The sequence below is a fragment of the Anopheles merus genome, chromosome 2R, assembly GCF_017562075.2.
Source record: "Anopheles merus strain MAF chromosome 2R, AmerM5.1, whole genome shotgun sequence".
In the NCBI taxonomy this organism is placed as follows: Eukaryota; Metazoa; Arthropoda; class Insecta; order Diptera; family Culicidae; genus Anopheles; species Anopheles merus.
Genome location: NC_054082.1, coordinates 22,323,015 through 22,341,802, shown reverse-complemented (window position 1 = coordinate 22,341,802; position 18,788 = coordinate 22,323,015). Strand labels below are relative to the sequence as shown.

At 49.2% G+C, this 18,788-nt stretch overlaps 1 protein-coding gene across 7 annotated transcripts in view; it reads right to left on the bottom strand.

Moving 5' to 3' along the window:
- Positions 1-522: 522 nt before the first annotated feature.
- LOC121600951 (homeobox protein homothorax) overlaps positions 523-18,788 on the bottom strand; it is a 192,328-nt gene continuing 174,062 nt past the window's right edge. For 6 of the 7 annotated variants that reach the window (XM_041929764.1, XM_041929752.1, XM_041929742.1 and 3 more), the window contains exons 11-15: positions 14,472-14,620; positions 8,275-8,351; positions 4,186-4,244; positions 1,857-2,301; positions 523-1,779 (exon numbers count right to left, since the gene is read on the bottom strand). In XM_041929764.1, the coding sequence (XP_041785698.1) occupies positions 2,129-2,301; positions 4,186-4,244; positions 8,275-8,351; positions 14,472-14,620 (458 nt within the window). In that variant the 3' untranslated portion in view covers positions 523-1,779; positions 1,857-2,128. The remainder of the gene's footprint in view (positions 1,780-1,856; positions 2,302-4,185; positions 4,245-8,274; positions 8,352-14,471; positions 14,621-18,788) is intronic. The other variant, XM_041929768.1, reaches the window with a different exon arrangement.

Below are 18,788 nucleotides of genomic sequence, written 5' to 3'. Positions count from 1 at the left end.
AGTATAAATTCGCTGTAAACGGATGGCATTATTGCTATTGGTTTAGAAAATAGCATAAAATTTAAATCAAATCAAACACAGTTTCCCACCTTCCGCCGGCGATTGCAGCGCCATCTGTTTAGCTTGCAAGCGCTTTTGCAGAAGCTTCAAAACAATCAAAGTGATCGCGTGAAATGATCGGAAGGCGTTCTGCGTTGGTTTGTTGGCGATGAAAAAGTAGGTAAACGTAAAGGGAAAGGTAGTACTAACTGTCGTCGTAATGCCGTCATTCGCATATTCACATATTAAATTGGTAACGTCTAATTGTCCTCGAACCGAATATCCATTAATTGTGCAGGCATGTGTGTGTGTGTGTATGCGTGTGTGTATGCTTATGAGTGTGTACACATTGCGTTAGATTAATCTCTAAGATGCGTTCCTTAGGTGTAGAGGGTGTGTGTGTGTGTGATGCTTTTTTCTCCTATATACACTTTCGATTGCTTATCCTTATCCTATCTTTTGTTGCTCTAACTTGTGTTTTTATCCTTCTTTCTATCTCTCTGATATTCACATTTTTTGTAGGTTTAGGTCTACGTGTACGTCCTTAGTTTTGCTTTCGCTTTTGCTTTCCTTACCACTAGTACTATTACTTTACACGGTATATCCGGGGGCTTTTTGCACACAACTACCTCGGCCGCACATCAACACACCACACTATTGCTCTAATGGGTGTGTGTGTGTGTGTGCGTGCGTGTGTATTGCGGGCATATCGTTTCCTGCACCGGTGTACTGAGAGTTTTGCGTACCGGTTTGCGGCGATAATAAGCTAACGCAACGGTTGATGGTCTAATTGTTTTAGTAGAAATTAAATATCGCTTACGTAGCACAGCAGCGCGTTACGGCATCATCGCCCGCACTCGGGACCCTTTGGGAGCAGATGGCGAGGAGAAGAAGGCGGTTTGGTGGAGTCTGGGATGATTCTGGGATGAGCGGCAACCAGTCTGGGACGCCAAGACGCCCCGGCCCAAAACGGGCAAAGCAGCTTAATAACTGTTGGCACTTTTGAGCACACATACACGCACGCGCGCACACACACATATACACGATAGTAACCCACGACAATGGGGTGATAGGAGTGGGTGGTTGATGATGAAGATGCTGATGAGGAGCCTTAAACATAACTCGCCGAGGTGTGTGCAGCTATGTGTGCGTGTGTTCGTGTTTGCGTTTAGCGAGAACCATCGAGGCGGTGGCCGGCCGGTCGCCAGACTCCCTCCAGTTCCGCCAGGAAAGCGAAATTGAGATCGTATCACACGGTGGCTGTGCTGCCCGTCGCGTAACTTGCCGGATCGATCGAATCGAGTTGCCCTTTTTTTCTGCATTTCACTAGCGTAGTCCTCCCTTCCGCAGGGCCAAGGATCCGATCGTCTGGGCCGCACACACACACACACATACTCCCAAACAACCAAAAATCCCGCGAGAACTCCGCGCTGCTGTGCAGGTGTGTGTGTGTGCTGGGTGGTTGTGGTTTTAAATTCCTTCCTTCCAGCTTCTTTTTTTTGTTGCTTGATTTTCGTGTTTGTTTCTTTTCCTTTTTTTTTGGTTACTTCAAATGGCCACGTTTGCGTTGATGGTTGTGATATACAACTTCAACAGTACTGTACCGCGCCGCTGCCGCCGCCGCCGCCAGCATTCCAACGAGCGCCCTCCCGGGGGCTGTGTGTCTCTCTTGGGGAGCGGGAAGGTTGTGTTTTTGTTGTGGCGAAAATGGTATGACGCGATAAATGCATTCTTTGCCACCTAAAAGCATACAGAAAGAGAAGAGATAGGTGTATTAGCTTTCATGTTTGTACCTCGCAAACGCAACCCATCATTACCTTTGCTTTTACGCATGCTTTACGGTCCGATCGACACCACCCGCTCTTCGATCGTGTGGCCCCGGCACCTGCGCTCCGTAGGCCACTGGCTGGTTGTGCAGGGAGGGGGGTAGGAATCAAGGATGGGACAGGTGTGGTTTTTTTGTTTTACAACCCACCGCCCCCGTTTCGACACACACTCACACTCGGCGTCACTCATCGCGCGGGGCAGAGGGTTGATCGTCGTCGGCGGCGCTGGGCACAGTCGTTACCGTCGTTCCTGCAACGACCGCTTACAGATGGTGCGGGTAGTACTCGGCCGGCGGATAGTGGTAGCCCTGGTGGAATGCCGGATCGCCCGGTGCCCGGTGCATCATCTGCGCCTGGCCGTCCATCATGTAGCTCATCGCGTCCGGATAGCCGGCGGACGGGCCCGGATGCGTGTACACTGAAATCGGAGAATATACTGGTCAAACCAAAAAGAAAAGAAGAAGAAGAAGAAGAAGAAAAAGAACGAACGTTCAGTTAACTTCAACATTACGAACGGGAGGGGGGATGATAGGGAGTTCAAGTTACCAGGGAACGGAATGGGGAGAGGAAAGGCGGTATATGTTGAACAATTACTACGAAGCAAATGGAACGTTCTGTCTAGGATCTATTGGCTAACTACTCGAAAGGCAAGATTATTTACTGAGGTTGTTACTTACAATATGTGTTAAAAATACAGTTTGGTTGCTTATTTTGTTCTAATTTAACTAAACTATGATCTATTGTTTAGTAATTACACAAAACTCTGCGCCATTTCAAGGTGTTGATTGAAAAACTGGCTTAAAAATTACATAAACATGCTTAATACGGGTTAAATAACACTTTGGCGAAGCTTAGTAAACGCAATTATTCTTATAAATGGCCTGCATAGTGCCTGCAATTGTATACTATTCTTATTGCTAATGATTCTAGTTGGATTGAAACGGAGTTGGTTACGGATTAGATCGGTGCATCCGACGGCATTCCTACTAGAATTTATAAGAATGTGCAAGGTATCCACGTTACGCAAAGCAAATGGCAATTTTTTTCTTCGAAATCAAAGAACATCAATTGAACTTAAAAACGTACGAAAGAATTCAACCGAATGCAATTCCACCCAGCCTTATCGGAATGGAAAGAAGTAAATCGCACCCGTGCTACCGTAAAACGAACCGTTCCCTTTTTCCTATTAGATTGCGCATTGCGAGGACGCCGCTCATTCAAGGCTCATTTGTCACATTAATTTAGACTTCTCCGGTCTCGCGTGTGTATTTTCGCAAGCGCTCGCAAGATAGATTTCCCATTTCACATTATTAAACCCATTATCCTCCACCTCGCCCACCCAACTCTTTCCACGCCGGCGGATCAATGCCGGGACGTAGCATTTCATGAATAATGGAAATGCTATGCCCCGGGAAACGGTAATTAACGGTACCGCCGAACGGGCCCGGAGATTGGGGTGCAAGCGGGGAGTGGGCAAACCAATCCGACCGGGCTTAGCGCGGCACGGAGCATGCTCGATTTGAGGCGCAGTCTTTAAATGAATGACTAAAACCGTCCCGATCGGGAGGAGGCGCGCCAACAGAAGGAGTTGGGAGTAGGGTTTGGAAGTTTAGGCTCCCAACCGACTGATAAGCAGCAATCTCCGCGACCATGTTTTATGTCGCAGACTTGTATTTCTCGCAGCGCGCGACAGATGAAGTAAGTGGCCGTGGCTCGTAAATTACGCGCCCTTTTCGATTGCTTTTGGGGCCGGATTTGCGCGGGCGTTGGTGTGAGATTGATGCGCGTTCTTTGCTGACTGATCTAGCGGCTGGCGGGGAGCGCGGGTTGAAGACAGCACAAGATACAAGCAAAGTGATAAGATACACACAAGAAGGATGGAAGGAGCATGTAAAAATGGTTCGCTACATGAACAAAAAGGTTTTGCATTTTCCCGGGTACATTTTCTACGACCAAATTCATTCTAACAATAAAACGGAACACTGTTATCGGCACAGCAAAAGAGACTGGAGCGAATGTTTGCTGTGCCTTCGGAAAAAAACAGACACAAAAGGGGGCATGGTGGTGAGGAGTGTGGGCCAGGAGCATCGACTCGACTGGAGGGTTTGGGGTGAGATAAAATTGCGCCACTTCGCTTCGCAAACGCAAATACAATACACATTAACAACCATTAGCTACGCTACGGTGGATAAGGACAAACAGAACAGCCAGAAGGGCTCCGGGGATGTTCGGGTCCGTTTGCCCAGTTCTGTGCCGTGCCCCACCGAGAGACGATACCCGGCATCGCCTCGAGGCGGTCGTACTAACTCCGATTACTAACCTGCTCGGTTGGACTGATCTATCATGGGTTGCACTATTCTGCGCCGCGCGTTGATAAACCTGTCGAGGAGGGAGGAAGAAAAGGAAGAAAAAGAATCGAGAATGAGAAAAACAGTAAGAAAACAACAACAACAACAACAATAACAACAGCGAGGACGACGTTCTGATAAAAGGATAAGACAGACAGCAACCTCCCCTCCCCTGGCCCGTCCATCCCGCCCGATGCTTCCGTGGCCATCCCGTGAGTGGCTGTCGGAGGGGAAGAGGGACGCGGGTTTGGTTTCGAGAAAATGGAACAAACACATTAATCAAGTGAAGTGAAATGATTAGAGTTGAACCGAAACCCCGGGGATGAAGGATATCGCCGCGCGGCGTGTTTTTCCGCGCGTGCAAGGATGTGCGTGCAAGGCGCGGGGAGTTGAGGAAAAGGGTGAGGGTGGGTGGGGTAAGCGAGCGCGCGAGGTGATAAAACATTCAAAAGGGGAAAATTCGCTGTGTGACACTGTGGAATGTGTGTGTTTGTATTGTCGGGGTTTGGTTTGCTGAAGATCGACTCTTTCGACCGAACCCCGCCCGAATCCGTCACACTGTATCTGTGTGTGTGTATGTGTGTGTGTGTGTGTTAGTGTCTGTTTTATTTTTCTACTTCACTTGTTTGTGTTGCTTTCTAGCACACCAGCACCCGCAAAAGGGAAGGGACGTGTGCGCGCGCGTTTTCGGCGGAAAGCACCACGAGCGGGCGGAAAAACAACGAAACGAACGCTCACGCTGATAAGAATCTGTAATTTCCAACCCAAAAATTTCCCAAAAAAGAGATTACTTCTTCGGAAAGAGAGGGGGGGGGGGGTTGGAGGGTGCTTTTCCCGTCTCCCTTACGTCCCGTGGCAAGAATTCCATTCCCGAATTACACATCTTAGCCGGCGTTTTCCTATCGGTGCCGGATCAGCACCCGAAACGTGCTGCCCCAAAGCGGATCGGTTTGTTTTTCCAAAAGGGGCGAGGGCGGAAAAGCGGGGCGAGGGATGTGGGACGGCAATTTTCTTCCCTTTTTTCCGCCCGACCCGACCACCCCCCCCCCTTCAGCCCCTTCCTCCCCTGAAAACGAGCCAGGCCGAGAGTACACACCGACGCGCACTGCCCGAGAGGGGCCCGAGATGGCGATTCGGATTGGATTGCACAGTTTATTTGATTTATGGAAATTAAACAATAATAAATCACCTCATCTAGTGATTGTAAAGGGAGCGGTGGGTGGGTTGCAGCTTCCACCGATCCACCAATCTTTAGGGGTGGATCTTCGGTGCGGAGAAGGGAAAGGCACATTTCGGCTTCCTTTGAGCGTTCTTACTTTCATTTCCCTACCGTAGTCGGGGCTCCGTGCGTGGCGTGCACCCTTTGTGTTGTGTTTGGGCCTTTTTTTTTGTTGGCTGGCTGGCTGTAACTACCGTACAGTAGTACCGCTCCTTTCCCCTTCTCCGAGGGTTTGGGACGCAATTGGAAGTGACCAGCACGACGACTCTGGGTACTTGGCGAAGGGATTCATTTTTGTTTAGATATTTGTTTGTGCAGCGTCGTAAGTTAAACATGAAAATTGCTTTCCATCCGCATTGAAGGGTAGCACATGCGTTCGCCTGCTATGAAGGAGAGAGGAGCGGCCGGGCCGGAAAGAAATCCCAAAGAAAGTGGGACCAAAGAATTCGGTATGAATGCGAAATGACCCAGTGACAATGGTTGGGTTGGCCGCAATGGGGGTGGCACCGTTTGGCGAAGGACACACGAAGGGGACATGTGGATGAGTGTGTCCTTTGCTTCCTTCTTTCTGCCCTCTTTTTTTTCTGCTCGTTATTTGTGACCGTATCGTGCTGGGGGGTAAAATGATTGAGTCCGGATTCGATTGGGACATGAGTTGGAAAATAGATGTCTTATCTGCCCGGTACCCTCGATCCTTCGTTCACGGGGCAGGAAGGAGTTAAACACAGCGGGACAAACTATTAGAAACTAATATGGTATGAACCGTGCATTCATTGCTAGAATTGCTTGTTCGGGCAAATCTCTTAAGCTTGTACTTTTAATATTTGAGATTTGTTTGAATGATACGGCAAAAAGTGACTGAACAAAAATAACGCACATGCAAGTAACGTTCACATTTTGTCTTATTAGAAAGGTACTATGTTTCGTATTCTAGAATGTGCTGTTGCAATTAGAAAGATCACGAAAAGATGTATAATAATTAGTGAAAAAAAAACTAAATATTCAGAGATTTTAACTGACAATTTAACGCTGATCTTTGGACATCAAGGGGACATAACAAGGAAATATTATGTTTAAATCTGTATTGTAAAGCGGAATACATGGCAAATTACACTTTCCCTCTCTAGGTGTATAATATGCCACATTTCGTTGTGACTTCGGTGAGATGTACAGGGTTTTCCAGGAGTTCTCATAGCTGTGGGAAACTTTATTGACTCTTTGTTGCGTGAGATGAACTTATTGTAATGGGAATTGGACTCTATAGCACCCTTGCTGGACAAATCCAATAGGAATTGCCAAGGATCCTGTCCAAAGAGTGTGCCAAGAGTCCAATTTCCATCATATAAAGTTAATTTCCAATGAGAAAAAGTCAAGGAAGTGTTCGACCACTATGAGAACCCCTGGAAAACCCTGTAAATCAAAAAATTGTATTTTCTCTTGATCAAGAAATGATCATTACAAATGCAAACAGATATAGAGATAGAATGTGCAAATTTACATTGATTTTTGTGTAAGATTTGCTAAAAAAAGTGATGAAATATGAAACATATGCTCCGAACCATAAAAACTAAGTCTCCAGTGATCTAGGATCCAGTCAAACTCTCCTACTGATCTTTATTATCATCTTAAATTATTATCACTTAAACTCCAACAGAAAGTGGGGGAGAAAGTGGTTAATGTATGATGGAACTTTGCAATTTTTAGAAATGTATTGGCGGATAACTTGAAGCATAAAATATCACCATTTTGTTTGATAAATATAATAAAAAACGTGCAGAATTCATTTACACTTACAAGGTACCACAAGCCACTGCTTTAGCTCGTATCTTTTCACCCATGCTAGGCCGTCGCGTTAACAAAAATCCATCGGATGCTAACCATGCTGTATGCAACAGCTTCCGAGGGTTCGCTTTATTAACCTACACCTTTCCCGCCAAGAGGCAGGCTAAACGTTTGACATATTCCTCCTGTCAAACTGTACACGCCTGCTTTGCCACTCATTGGACGCGCTAAGCATCCTTCCGAAAACAAACAAATCCCTCCCCCCCTCCCATAGTGCCCGGCTATTTTGTTTCCCGCGCTGTACATTGTACTAATCAAAGCAACACAGTGAGCATCAAATTGGGCCGGATTGGGCCGGAGCTAGTGAGTGATTTTCCCCGTGCAGCTCGAAACGGCATTCGGTACCCCTTTCAGCTGCTGAACGAAGGTGCGTGTGATGTGGTTTTCCACTGAGCGGTAAGCAGAAGACGAACACCGCCCGCCACACAATGGCACAAAAGGGGTATTACAGGCGAACAATCGTCGAACTCCCCCTGTTCCGGCGAGATCCCTTGTCGGAAAACTTTACCGAAAACGCGTGTGTGTGTGTTTTTGCGTGCCAGGTAAGTGTGTACCTACCCGGCACCACACACTAGCTCTCTTTGAAGAGGTCGTGGCGCGTGTTCCTGCTGGCAAACAGCAAATTTTGTTCTGCCACCTAACCGGGCTGGGTTGCTGGGTTGAGGTTTCCTCCCTTGCTGCGTTAATTTTCCCATCTGGCCGTTTAATGAGGTCTCCTTTTTGGGCTGGAAGCGTGCGCAGGGGCTTTGTCTGCCGATCCTTTTCACAAGGATCACAGCATTGGTGGCCAGCCAACATATGCGAAAAGGGGGTAAAACGAAGCAAAAGCCGTCGGTCGACGGAGAGAGAGAGAGTGCCTTGATCTCCCTTGGGGGACCCGGGGAAGGTGGTTGCCGGCTTTGTTTTAGATGTCTGTCCAATTGTCGAATGGCAGAACATTCGCCGGTGTCGAAGAACGGGGTAACGGCAGAGAAGAACCTCTGTACATGAAAGCACTTACCAGTTATTAACTTGCAGTATCGTCAGGCCCGTGTCTTGTGCTAGCTGCTTTTTCTGGTCCTCCGATGGGTAGGGATGCTGTGGGAAATGGAAGCAAAAAAGAAAGAAGAAGAATTAACAGAATGAAATCAGTGAACATAGTTCGTGTGTTCGTGAACCACGAGCGTCGATGCAAAGTAGGCGGCTTTGGCAGCACGCGCGCGCTCAGCCACCATTCAAGTGCCACTTTTCCGACACTTTCCTGCAACGGAGTTGAGCAAGGGTGGTGATGGCGGTCGCCTGGTAGGGGACGAGGGATAAAAGACCCCAAACTGGATGTTGTTGTGGCAGGCTGTTTGATCGCTTTTCGATTGTTTGTTAATTAAAATCTCGAGCAGCTCGTTCGGAGCGGATGTTATTGGAGGACTGTGGCACAAGTGCCTTTTACGGCCATTTGATGGCGTGATAGCGTGTTGGGGAATTGGTGGATGGATTAAGGTTTAAGAACTGTATCGGCAGTTCTGTTCCCTCGTGTTTGTTTTAAGAACCGTCGGATATAGTTTAGATAATTTCTTTTATGTGTATGACCGCAGCTCGTTGCATTCCACTTATAGGGAACAGTGGAGTCTGTCTCCCACTAACTCTTTTTTTCTATTTTTTTATCTTTACAGCCACCTTCACAGCCACCATCGCAACCCACCGCGCGCTAGACATTGATCGGTCAATTAATAATATTTAATTGTTTTACATCGATACACATAAACACACACACACATCGTGCTCGCGTGCTCGTGCTGTTTGGGCTCGGTCGCGGACAACACCGATTTGCTGTCGCGCCGGCCGCCTACCTACACAAGACGGCCGCGGCTGGAAGCGCCGCCACGGTGCAGTTTACATGCGGCGTTCTCGGCCTACTCGGCGCGCCCGTATCGTGTGCGTGGACAACCTGACCCACGCTGGCGCGCGCGCGCGCACTCTCGCGCGCACTTTTGCGCCTATCTTCTCCACATTTACATGTTCGGGAACAACCCCCCACATCTCCTCCCACCAAAAAAAGGAAAAAGGAAAAAAAAAACATGTACCACACAGCACACACGCCGACACGAGACGGACGGGTGCAGTATGGCGGTACCGAACAGGGTAAGTACAAAGTTTTGTGATTTCATTACTGAAACTGTTGCTGCATGTGGTGCATGGGTGCATCGGATGCACTTCTTGCTCCCGGAGGAAAGCGAGAGCGAGAGAGAGAGAGAGAGAGGGAGAAAGAGAACAAACAAAAAAACGCCAAAGGAAGATCCGGGATAGTCTCGAATGGCAAATTTCACCGCACCCGCGAATGCCTTCCGATCTGCCTACCCCGAGGGAGCGGGAAAGTAAAAACAAAACCAAAAAAAAAAATTATCTTATCCTCTTCCACGTGAATGTCAATACGGACTGACAAATATTTTTAGACATTTATATTTATGTAATGCAAATTATTGGCCCCCATGTATATGCATATAAAATACGCAAACGCTGCTCTTAAATCAGCAGTGGTGCTGCGCTCTGTGCGGCGCCCGAGAGGCACGAGAGTCGGCCGCCGAAACCCGGCTATAACCCTCCTCCCCTCCCGTGACGTTCCATGTCCATTGCCAGCGGGGGCAGGGAGGGTGGCGGCCGCTAGTGCTGCTCTGCCGGTCATTGATATTCCATCGCGGAATGCATGAAGCAAACAAAGCAAAACCGACGTGCCCCGGACGGACATGGGACGGCGGGATGGGAGGGGGTCGGTTCGGGCTGTCTCTCGCTCGCCGTACGTTTGTTTTATTTCGCATGTTTTGCGCATGTATGCAACCGGATCGGGAACAGACCCGCCACAACAGACAACCACCGCACACCCGTTCGTCACACGGGTCGAATCGTTTGTATTTTAATCCGTACTCGAAGTTCTCGAAGGCACCGGTGAAGACCTTCGAGGCCATCCTTACGCCTGGGACGAAGGTCCACGCGGGCCCAGCGGGTCCACGCGGGACCAGCGGGAAGCACATGTGTGTACCGTATTACTACGACTATTAGTCGAATGTTGATTGTGTGTGTTTGTGTATGCTTTTTTGTCTTTTTCCCCTGCGCTTTTGTTTTTGTAGAGTTTTTGAGAATGAACCTGCCACTACTGATCGGTCTGTGTGTGTGTGTCTGGTTGGTAGTTGCTGTACCTTTGCTGTACCTTTGCTGTACTACCGCGAGTGCAGCTTCTCGATTTGTGCTGCACCGTTTGTCGCGGCATTGTCATCTCCCGCGTCATTCAAAGGGAGGTTCGGGCAGGCGGACGGGCAATGGGCTTTGGGGGGTAGCGTGTTTCATGCATAAGAGTGTGTGCTACCTCTGCCTCCAGTGCTTGTGTCCAGTCGATTTTATATTTTGCCTTCGTCGCCCTCCCCGAAACCAAAGCGCAACAAATCAACCTCTGGGACCGGAGCCGAAGTGCAGCCGAGAATGGATGGGACGTAATGCATTTACCATGAGCGGTGCATGCCGACCAGAAGGACAATTGCATGTGTGCTACACCACCTCATCCTCACCTTGCCCCATTCGCTTCTCCCCAAGCTGGACGGTTGGGAAGGTTTGGGGACGGGGGTTTCGAAAAGGGGACCGTTCAAAACTGCAAGGTGTACGCCGAGTGATCGATCGAATCGTACGATGCGATCGCATTTACCGTGGGTCATCGTGCAGTTGCTTGCGCTGTGCTGTCTCTGTCTCGCCCGGCCGAACGTTTGTGGCTGCGAAGAAAAGGGAGGGAAACAAACATCGAAAAACAAACAGCCCCATTTCCATTTTTCTACCGACCGATCGGCATATGTGTCCCATGGTGGTTGGTTCCCCTTCGTGCCCGCGGCTGCCCGATCATTGGATTAATGTCAAATGTTTCAATTTAATGTAAAGTAGTAAAAATTAGGTCCCCCCCCAAAACGGAGGGTTAAAGCAAGGAAACAAAAAACCTTGCCCACTTTTCCCACCGGCACAATAAAATGAAACTGCCGGAGGGAGGGCAGAGCGGCAGAGAGGCGAAATAAAACAACAACAAAAAAGGCAGCACCGGTTGATCGCCGAAATCGATCGATCGTTCCGGCAATGAAAATGCAATAAAACGATCATCTGCCGCGGTCTGAGCCCGTTTGCAGGGCTACGGGTGAGTGGGGAGAGGTGGATACAAAAAAAGCGACTCCATTGGGAAAATCGCGCTTGAGTGAGCGAGAACGATACGTGTGTGTGTGTGTGTGTGAGCGGACTTTTCACGTTACCGATGCGCGATCACAGTTTGAGATGATGTTTATGAGGCATTAAACGATGATCACGGGAGAGCATGTGGTGTACGGGCGCGCTGTTTTTTTTTGCTTCTTTCCTCGCGCCACGCTTTTGTTTTAAATTTTTGCCACCCTTCCCCCGCTCCCTCGCCGGTATATAGATGATCATGAAAATGTGTTGGAATTCCGGAACAAAAATTAATAACCCACACACAGAGAAGGGGAAAAGCAACGATATCGATCATCTAAGCCATCGCACCAGTCAGCGCCGACCGGCCGTTAGGATGACACATTCGTCATTTAAGGGCCGATCGCGGCATCCGATTCGGAATGGGTATCCGTTTAGCAGGGAAGGGAAAGACAGAGACGATCGCACGTACGGGGAAACCATGCAGGGCGGAATGGGATATAATTTATTGCACTGTTACGGCGCTTAAGTTATGAGGCGAATGATTTATTTAGCAGCGAGCCTCCCACCGCCGGCGCACGGAAAAAACGGAACAAGAAACGGATCCATCCGAACACGATGAACCCTTTTCGGGGTTGCAACGAAGGTGCAAAAGGGCAGGAAGAAAACAAAAAAAAAACAGCAACTAAAGCACAGATCGCAGCGGTAGCAACAACCGCCACACGGGCGCGCGCAGACAAGACAACAACTGTTCGGCCTGCCGAACGATTTAATTAGCAAACATGGTTCTATTTTCTTCCCCGCACCCTCCGTTTCTGCTTGCTCTCTTGTGGGGTAGTGGATCGCAAGGGGAAGGGAGGGTCCGGCAAAACAAAACACCCGTCAAAGTCCCATTACCGAAGCAAAGTGTGAACAAAATGCTAGATGATGTGATGTCGGAATAAATTTGCATTATTGCATTTCTGTACACTCTTTCGGGAAGGTACGATGGCGCGCAGTGGCGCAAGTACTCGCTCTCCCCTTCCACCCCCCCATCATCCCATCGGGGGGGGGGGGGGGGATACCATTTCTTCGAGAAGTTAGAGACCTCGTTTCGGTATTGGCGGCGGGGTGGAGTTTGCGTAACCCCGCCGAAGCGCTGGGCCAACTCCTGTTTCGAAGTGGAACATCACTGCATGCTTCTAGAATTCGCATAGAGATTTTTTGGATTGCGCTTCTTCCCACCCCGCGTTGCGTGCTCGAAAAACGATTCGGATGAATAATGCGGAACCTGCGCGCTTTGTTTGGCTGGCGTCGTAACACTCGCTGGGTGACGCACGACCGAACCCCGTGAGTGTCGGGCGAGTGTGTGTGCGCCCTGGCCGATTGTCCGATGGCATAATCTATTCCGCCCCTAGGGTTCGACACTCCCCGATTTGATCGATTGACTCTTCCTTTCGCCGGCCTCGAGAGTGTTCCATTTTCGGGAATTGGAAACTTTCTTCCTTTCTTCCTGTGTTCTTGGCACACACACACACTTAGACACTGCATTAGCGAATGGTTTTTCGTAAGTGTCGTCGATGCGTATCCCTTTTCCCATTCGGCGCTGTGTTTGTTTCCCATTCGTGTGGGGGGGGAGCGTTAAACTATCCCGACGGCCGATGCTGATGTTGCGCCCGCGTACTCCCTTGGGCATCCGGGATTGGCGTTGGTGCACCATCGGCAGGGACGAGATTGTCACGGGTCAATGGCGAGTACATTTATAACTGTCACCGCGGGCCCATGAAGGCCCGTGAAGAAAACGCATCAAGGAAATTGAAACGCATCACTTGAGCGATACCGGCACGGAGCGTGAGCGCAGCGATTCGGCTACTTTTGCTTACACAGGGGGAGAGAAGTATCGTTGCTTCGTTTGGGTGCGGGCGTGTTTTTTTCTAAATAAAAAACTAACCCTCTTCCTCAAACGATGTGTCAAGTCTGGTTTAAACACTGTACTCGAAGGATAAGCCGCCAACAAAGCAAGTTGACTAGCTGCTTTAAATTGAAAACTGGTGTACATCGTGTGCGAATTCTTCGGCAAGATTCTAGCCGAAAGTTCCACCACACATTGGACAGCGGCCAAAACCGTAATGGCAAAATGGAACGAACAATGGAGCGGTCTAGCGTGCGCATTAATTCGGAACCAAAGGTCGCTTATGATGATTCGCCCATGCTCACTCACAATTTTGAGCAAATCCTTTCCACGGCTTGAGTGGAATTTATACACCCTTCTTAAAATGTTAACGCTTTGCTAAGGACATCTTTGCACATCACCATGTTCGAACATTTATTTGTATTATTCTCGCTCTCGCTATCTCTCTCTCTCCGCGCTAAGCTTTTTCTCAATTGTGGCCATTGTGGCCTTTCTTTACCTTCCCGCTAAATGGGCCCCATAAAAGCCATTCACGTGGCTGGCCGATAGCCCATCTTAAGTGTAATCTTAGTGGCAGCCGAATGAAATCATTTATATCATTTAAGCGAATGCATAAAAAATACATTTATCCTCTAACAAGCACTGCGTAGGGGGCAGGGGATGAGGGCGAGCTGTATCAAAGAAACGACGGCAGCGCAGATAACGCGCTCCTCGTCCTCCTCCGCCGGGTATCGATTATATTCGCCAGCCATGCCCCCGGAAAGGTCGTTATCGAGATGCTTCAATTACGGGTCGGTCTAATGTGAGGGGGGGGAGGCAACGAAGCACAAAAGCATCGCCCTTGCCCGCCCCCGCCCTCTGACCTTTTAACGCTGCGCTTGCACGGAGAACATTTGCACGCGTAAAACCGCGTAAACCCCCTAGACCGATCTAGATTGTGCCGAATCCGGCGTTCACCGGCTGGAGAAAGAGCGAAGGAGCATCTTCAAGCAGCAGCACCAGCAGCAACAATCGCCGCAAAAAAAGGCAAACCTCCAAGAAGCGGGATCACCGCTCCTTAGTTGCGATTTGCCAGCAACTAGAACGTTGGCAGGCATCCATGGACCGCGTGCTCGCTAGAGACAAAACAAGCCACTTACCGTTAGGTGCTGGAAGAGCCACGCCCGCAGAATGTTGGTGGCCACCTTCGGGAAGATCCCCCGCTTCTTTTGGTTTTTCTTGCCGCTCGTATCGTCGTCCTCCTCGCCGGTACCCTCGCCGCTGCCGATGCTGGTATTGCTGGCATCACCTGGAAGGAGGAAAAAAAATAAAAGGGGAAAAAATTAGACCATGGAGGAAGATTTTTAAAAGCAAAGCGAATCCATTGCTCCACATCGCCAGCGCTTGGAGTAGGAAAGTAGCTTGTTTCTATGATTTTTTTTTTGGTTTTTGCCCACTCTATTTCTATTACCACCTTTCGCTAGACTTTTGGGACAGGCGTGTGGAAAATGTGTGAAAAATTGGCTCGTGAAAATGTGTTAAATATGCTGTGTTCCGCGTTGTTTTGTTTTGTTGTTCACCCGCTTCCCACGCTGCGTGCGGTTTGTGCAGAAGGGAACGAAATGAAGGAGAGAGTTCGCTTCTTTTTTTGTGTGTGGAGTCACAAATTGGGTATACATTTTTTTTTATTTTAAAGAAAACAAGAAATTCGCATCAAAATGGAACCCTCTCAAACCTGCCCAACGCGACTAGGGTGGCTAAGGTGATGTAAGGAATATTAACTGTGCAACTTATGAACAGCGCTTTCCAGGCTCGTGAGCTAAAAAGCCCCTCGCGCAATCGGTTGGTGAACTGTGAAAAGGGGTGTGATGCTTTTAAAGCGCATCTCCACCAACCTAACAGAGGCATATACTTGACAATGCACTAGATGCTTGCGTGCGTAGAGATGGAATGCTGGTCATGTACGAGGAGAAGCTAGTAAGTCTCGCTCGACTCCTCCAAAGTGGATAACACATTTCAAACGTGGTGCTTAGGGTTGTTGTAAATAAAAAAGGAACCCATTTCTTTTCGATCCTTTTACTGGCAACGTGAAGCGTAAAAGGGCACGTTTTTGGCCGTAATTTGTTGCCGTTCAATTTACCCGCCTCCTTCACAAAAGACCGTCGCTTGACCGAGCGAGAAGCTCACCATTAGTCAGCTAGTTCCGACTCCCACTCGCTGTTTTCAAGGTGGAAATGAGGGTATGTTTGCGCATTTTATTTATTTTTATTTTTTGCAACACTGTTTGGACGGCCCAACACAGTGTTCTCGGTCGCCGGGCGCATAATGGAAGCAGCAGCAGCAGCGTGAGAGAGCAAAACAGCAGAGGAGACCCCGGCTCCAGAAGGGGTCACACATCGTGGCGGACACTTTTATCGGACATGGGCAGTTAATGGGTGATCGAACGGTGGGAATTCGCCACGGGACGAAATTCTACCACCAACTTCCCTGCCCCCCCCCCCCCCCCTGTCCCCCTCCCACCGACCCACCGTCTGGTTGCCATCTGTGCGACTCGCAGGGATAATCAGCCGCACAAAACGTGAATCAAACGCATATATTTTAACATATTGCTTTTCGATCGCGCGCGCTCCACTGCCCAAATCGGGGCTCGCTCTTAGCAAATGTGAAACCTTGGCGCTTCTTCTTCGCGTTTTTGTGTCTCACTCTCTATCACTCTCCCCTTCCCGTTTGTGTCGTTTGTGTCGTTGTCTGCAGTTTTCTGAGCAGATCGTTTGCCGTGGTCGTCGGCGCTGGTGTTATTAATGTGACGTGTTTTGTTTGATAAGCGCACGAGATGCAGAGAGGCCCAACACAAAGCGTCTCACGGCCAAAACGGGGTGACCACAGTGCCGGGGGATCGAAACCGTGCGCTGATCGAATTTCAAGCTTGATCGTTGTGCACCGCCGTTCGATTGTGCAGTGTCTGTGTGTGTGTGCTAAGAGGGGGGGGGGGCGCCTCCACTGACACCGTAAATGCATTTCGACGCAAATCAGCTTAAATTTATCTTTTAAATTTATTCCATCGACAGAACAAGGGGGGGGGGGGCGAATCGTTGTGCTGCATTGGTCGATTTTGGAGCGAATAGTGTGTGTGTGTGTGCGCCATATTGTGTGTAGTGCATTTTTTGTTGTTGTTGGAAATTAGTAGCTGCATCGATTGGTTCGCACAACCAACACATCAAATGTGCAGCCAAACCATGGCGACGGCGGTTTGCGCACAGCGCAACATGGCCACAGCGCAGGAGGGACGCAGGGATCGGACGGGGCAGCAGGAGATGATTAGATAATTTCCTTTAAACGGCGATTCGGTGAGCATATTTTTGATTGGAATAAATATGCAAATTCCACCCGAAGCGAAACATTTTTGTTGTTGTGTGTGTGCGTCGGATGAGCCGGCTAGCACTGCTAGGCAGAACGGGCAAGCGCGCCGGTGTGCTATTCGTCTCATAATTGGAATGCGATTTACAAGGCTAAAAAGGGAAGCCAGACATTAAAAAAGTAAGAAATAGAGAGAAAGAGAGAGAGGGGGAGGGAGAGAAAAAACAGCAAATCTTCCAACAAACAAATCACACATAAGGCGGCAAGACAGGCTCTGGACAGGACATGTTTGTCTGTTTTTTTTATTGTTGGTTGTTGCTGTTGTTCCATGCTGTAGAAGAGGGCGAAAAAAAAAGATCGATCGATGCGAGAAAACCGTTCCGTGATTTAAAGTCTTTGAATGGTCCTCTCCACTACGATAGCACCGCATGGTTGGGCCGGTTCCAAAGAGTGGCGGGTACAATCGTTTGCGTCGTCAAATCGTAGATTTTTAATTTAAAAATTTGCCGTTTTTTTCGTCCCCTTTCTTGGATCGTGTCTCTGGACGAAAACAAAAAAAACAAAACAAAATAAAAAAACCCACTGCTTATGGTAAATCTAACACACAGCGGCCGATGGTGGTTGGGCAGCATAATGTTATTTTTTTTAGCCTTCGTATATCATCCTGCAAGTCAATCCGACCGCAGCTTTTGGGACGTTTTCTGGGTGGTTGGGAAATGGTGGTTGTTCTCTGGCAGTGTTACCGGTGCGTTCTTCTCGGTTCGCTTCATTTATTCAAATTTAAACGCGATTCAATCATCTCATCATCGTACCATGCGGTCACGGTTGGGTGCCTTCAGTTTTTTTTTTGTTTTGGTTCGGTTCGTCTCTTTCGGCCGTGATTTCTCAGCCCCCAAAGTTTTGTGAATTGTTTCGTCAAAAAACTGACTTTATTTTTATTCCATCGTTGAACGTTTTTACTTTTCCTGTTGTTGCTGCTGTTGTTGTTACTGCCATTGAGGTTGGATCGAGAAGTATCTTGTGTGCGTGTGCGTAGGAGAGGTGGGGTAGAATGGGTTGAGGGGGTGTCGTGTGTTTTTTTTTGTTGCTGCTACTTTGCGTCGTTGTTTTGCGAAACGTCTCAGCGTCTCAGCTTACGTCTCGCCAGCGGGTTTTCTACGTCATCCGGATCGGTTTGAGCGGATTGTGGAGGGCGGGGCGAGGTGGTTGGGCACGTTTTTTTCTCATCCTCCATTTGCTCTTCCGCTCGCGTTGTGCGTTGCTTTGCGGTGATGGTGCTCACCTACACGTTTGACAGAATGTAAAGAAGTTGGGTTCCTGCTGCCCCACCCCTCCCACCTGGGATGCGCTAAATGCCAGGATTGTGAAGCACACGGCGAGCGCGGGGTGAAAAAGCACTGTCGGCAAGGCTTTTTACCAATCCATCGCAAACCCCCGCCTCACAAGCAAAAGGAGTGTCCGGGAGAGGGGTCAAGGGGAGGAGGAGGAAAAAAAACCACTCCACACAAACGCTACGATCGATCGAGGGGAGGGGGGGGGGGATCCCAAACAATCGAGAGCCTTTCGATCGGGCGAGAATTCGAACGCAAACGGACGCGAACGCGAACCAGCCAAGCGGAGCAAAATGGAGGAAGAAGCAAACAAAACACACACACACACACGCACAAAAACCTGTACGCAACCCGCTTAAGCGTCGTCTGTCTGTCAAATATATTAAATACATTTCAGAATCTGCCCTTCCGCGTCCTCTTCCCTGCCCGGCGACTGCCGACGATCTCTGGAAATCCTTTTCCGAGCTCCCGGGCAAGCTGCCCCGGAACCACAAATTGATGATATCGGTCCCGCCAAACCTCCCTGGGTCCCCTGACGGGGATGGGGTGACGATGCTCGCGCACCGATACCGCGGTCGCACCGAAATGGTTACCGAGCCGCAACCACCCCCCCCCCCTCCCCCCCCCCCGATTGCGACAGCGCGCTGCACCGACGCTGTCCCAGCGGGTTTAATCCCAGCGTCATCCAGCGGCCGTCGTCGAGATTTTGGGATGGAAAATTGAAACCTGTCCTTTCCACCTTGGCTCCTCCTTTTTCTCCACGCCCGCCCCTGCCTACACCCTCCCACA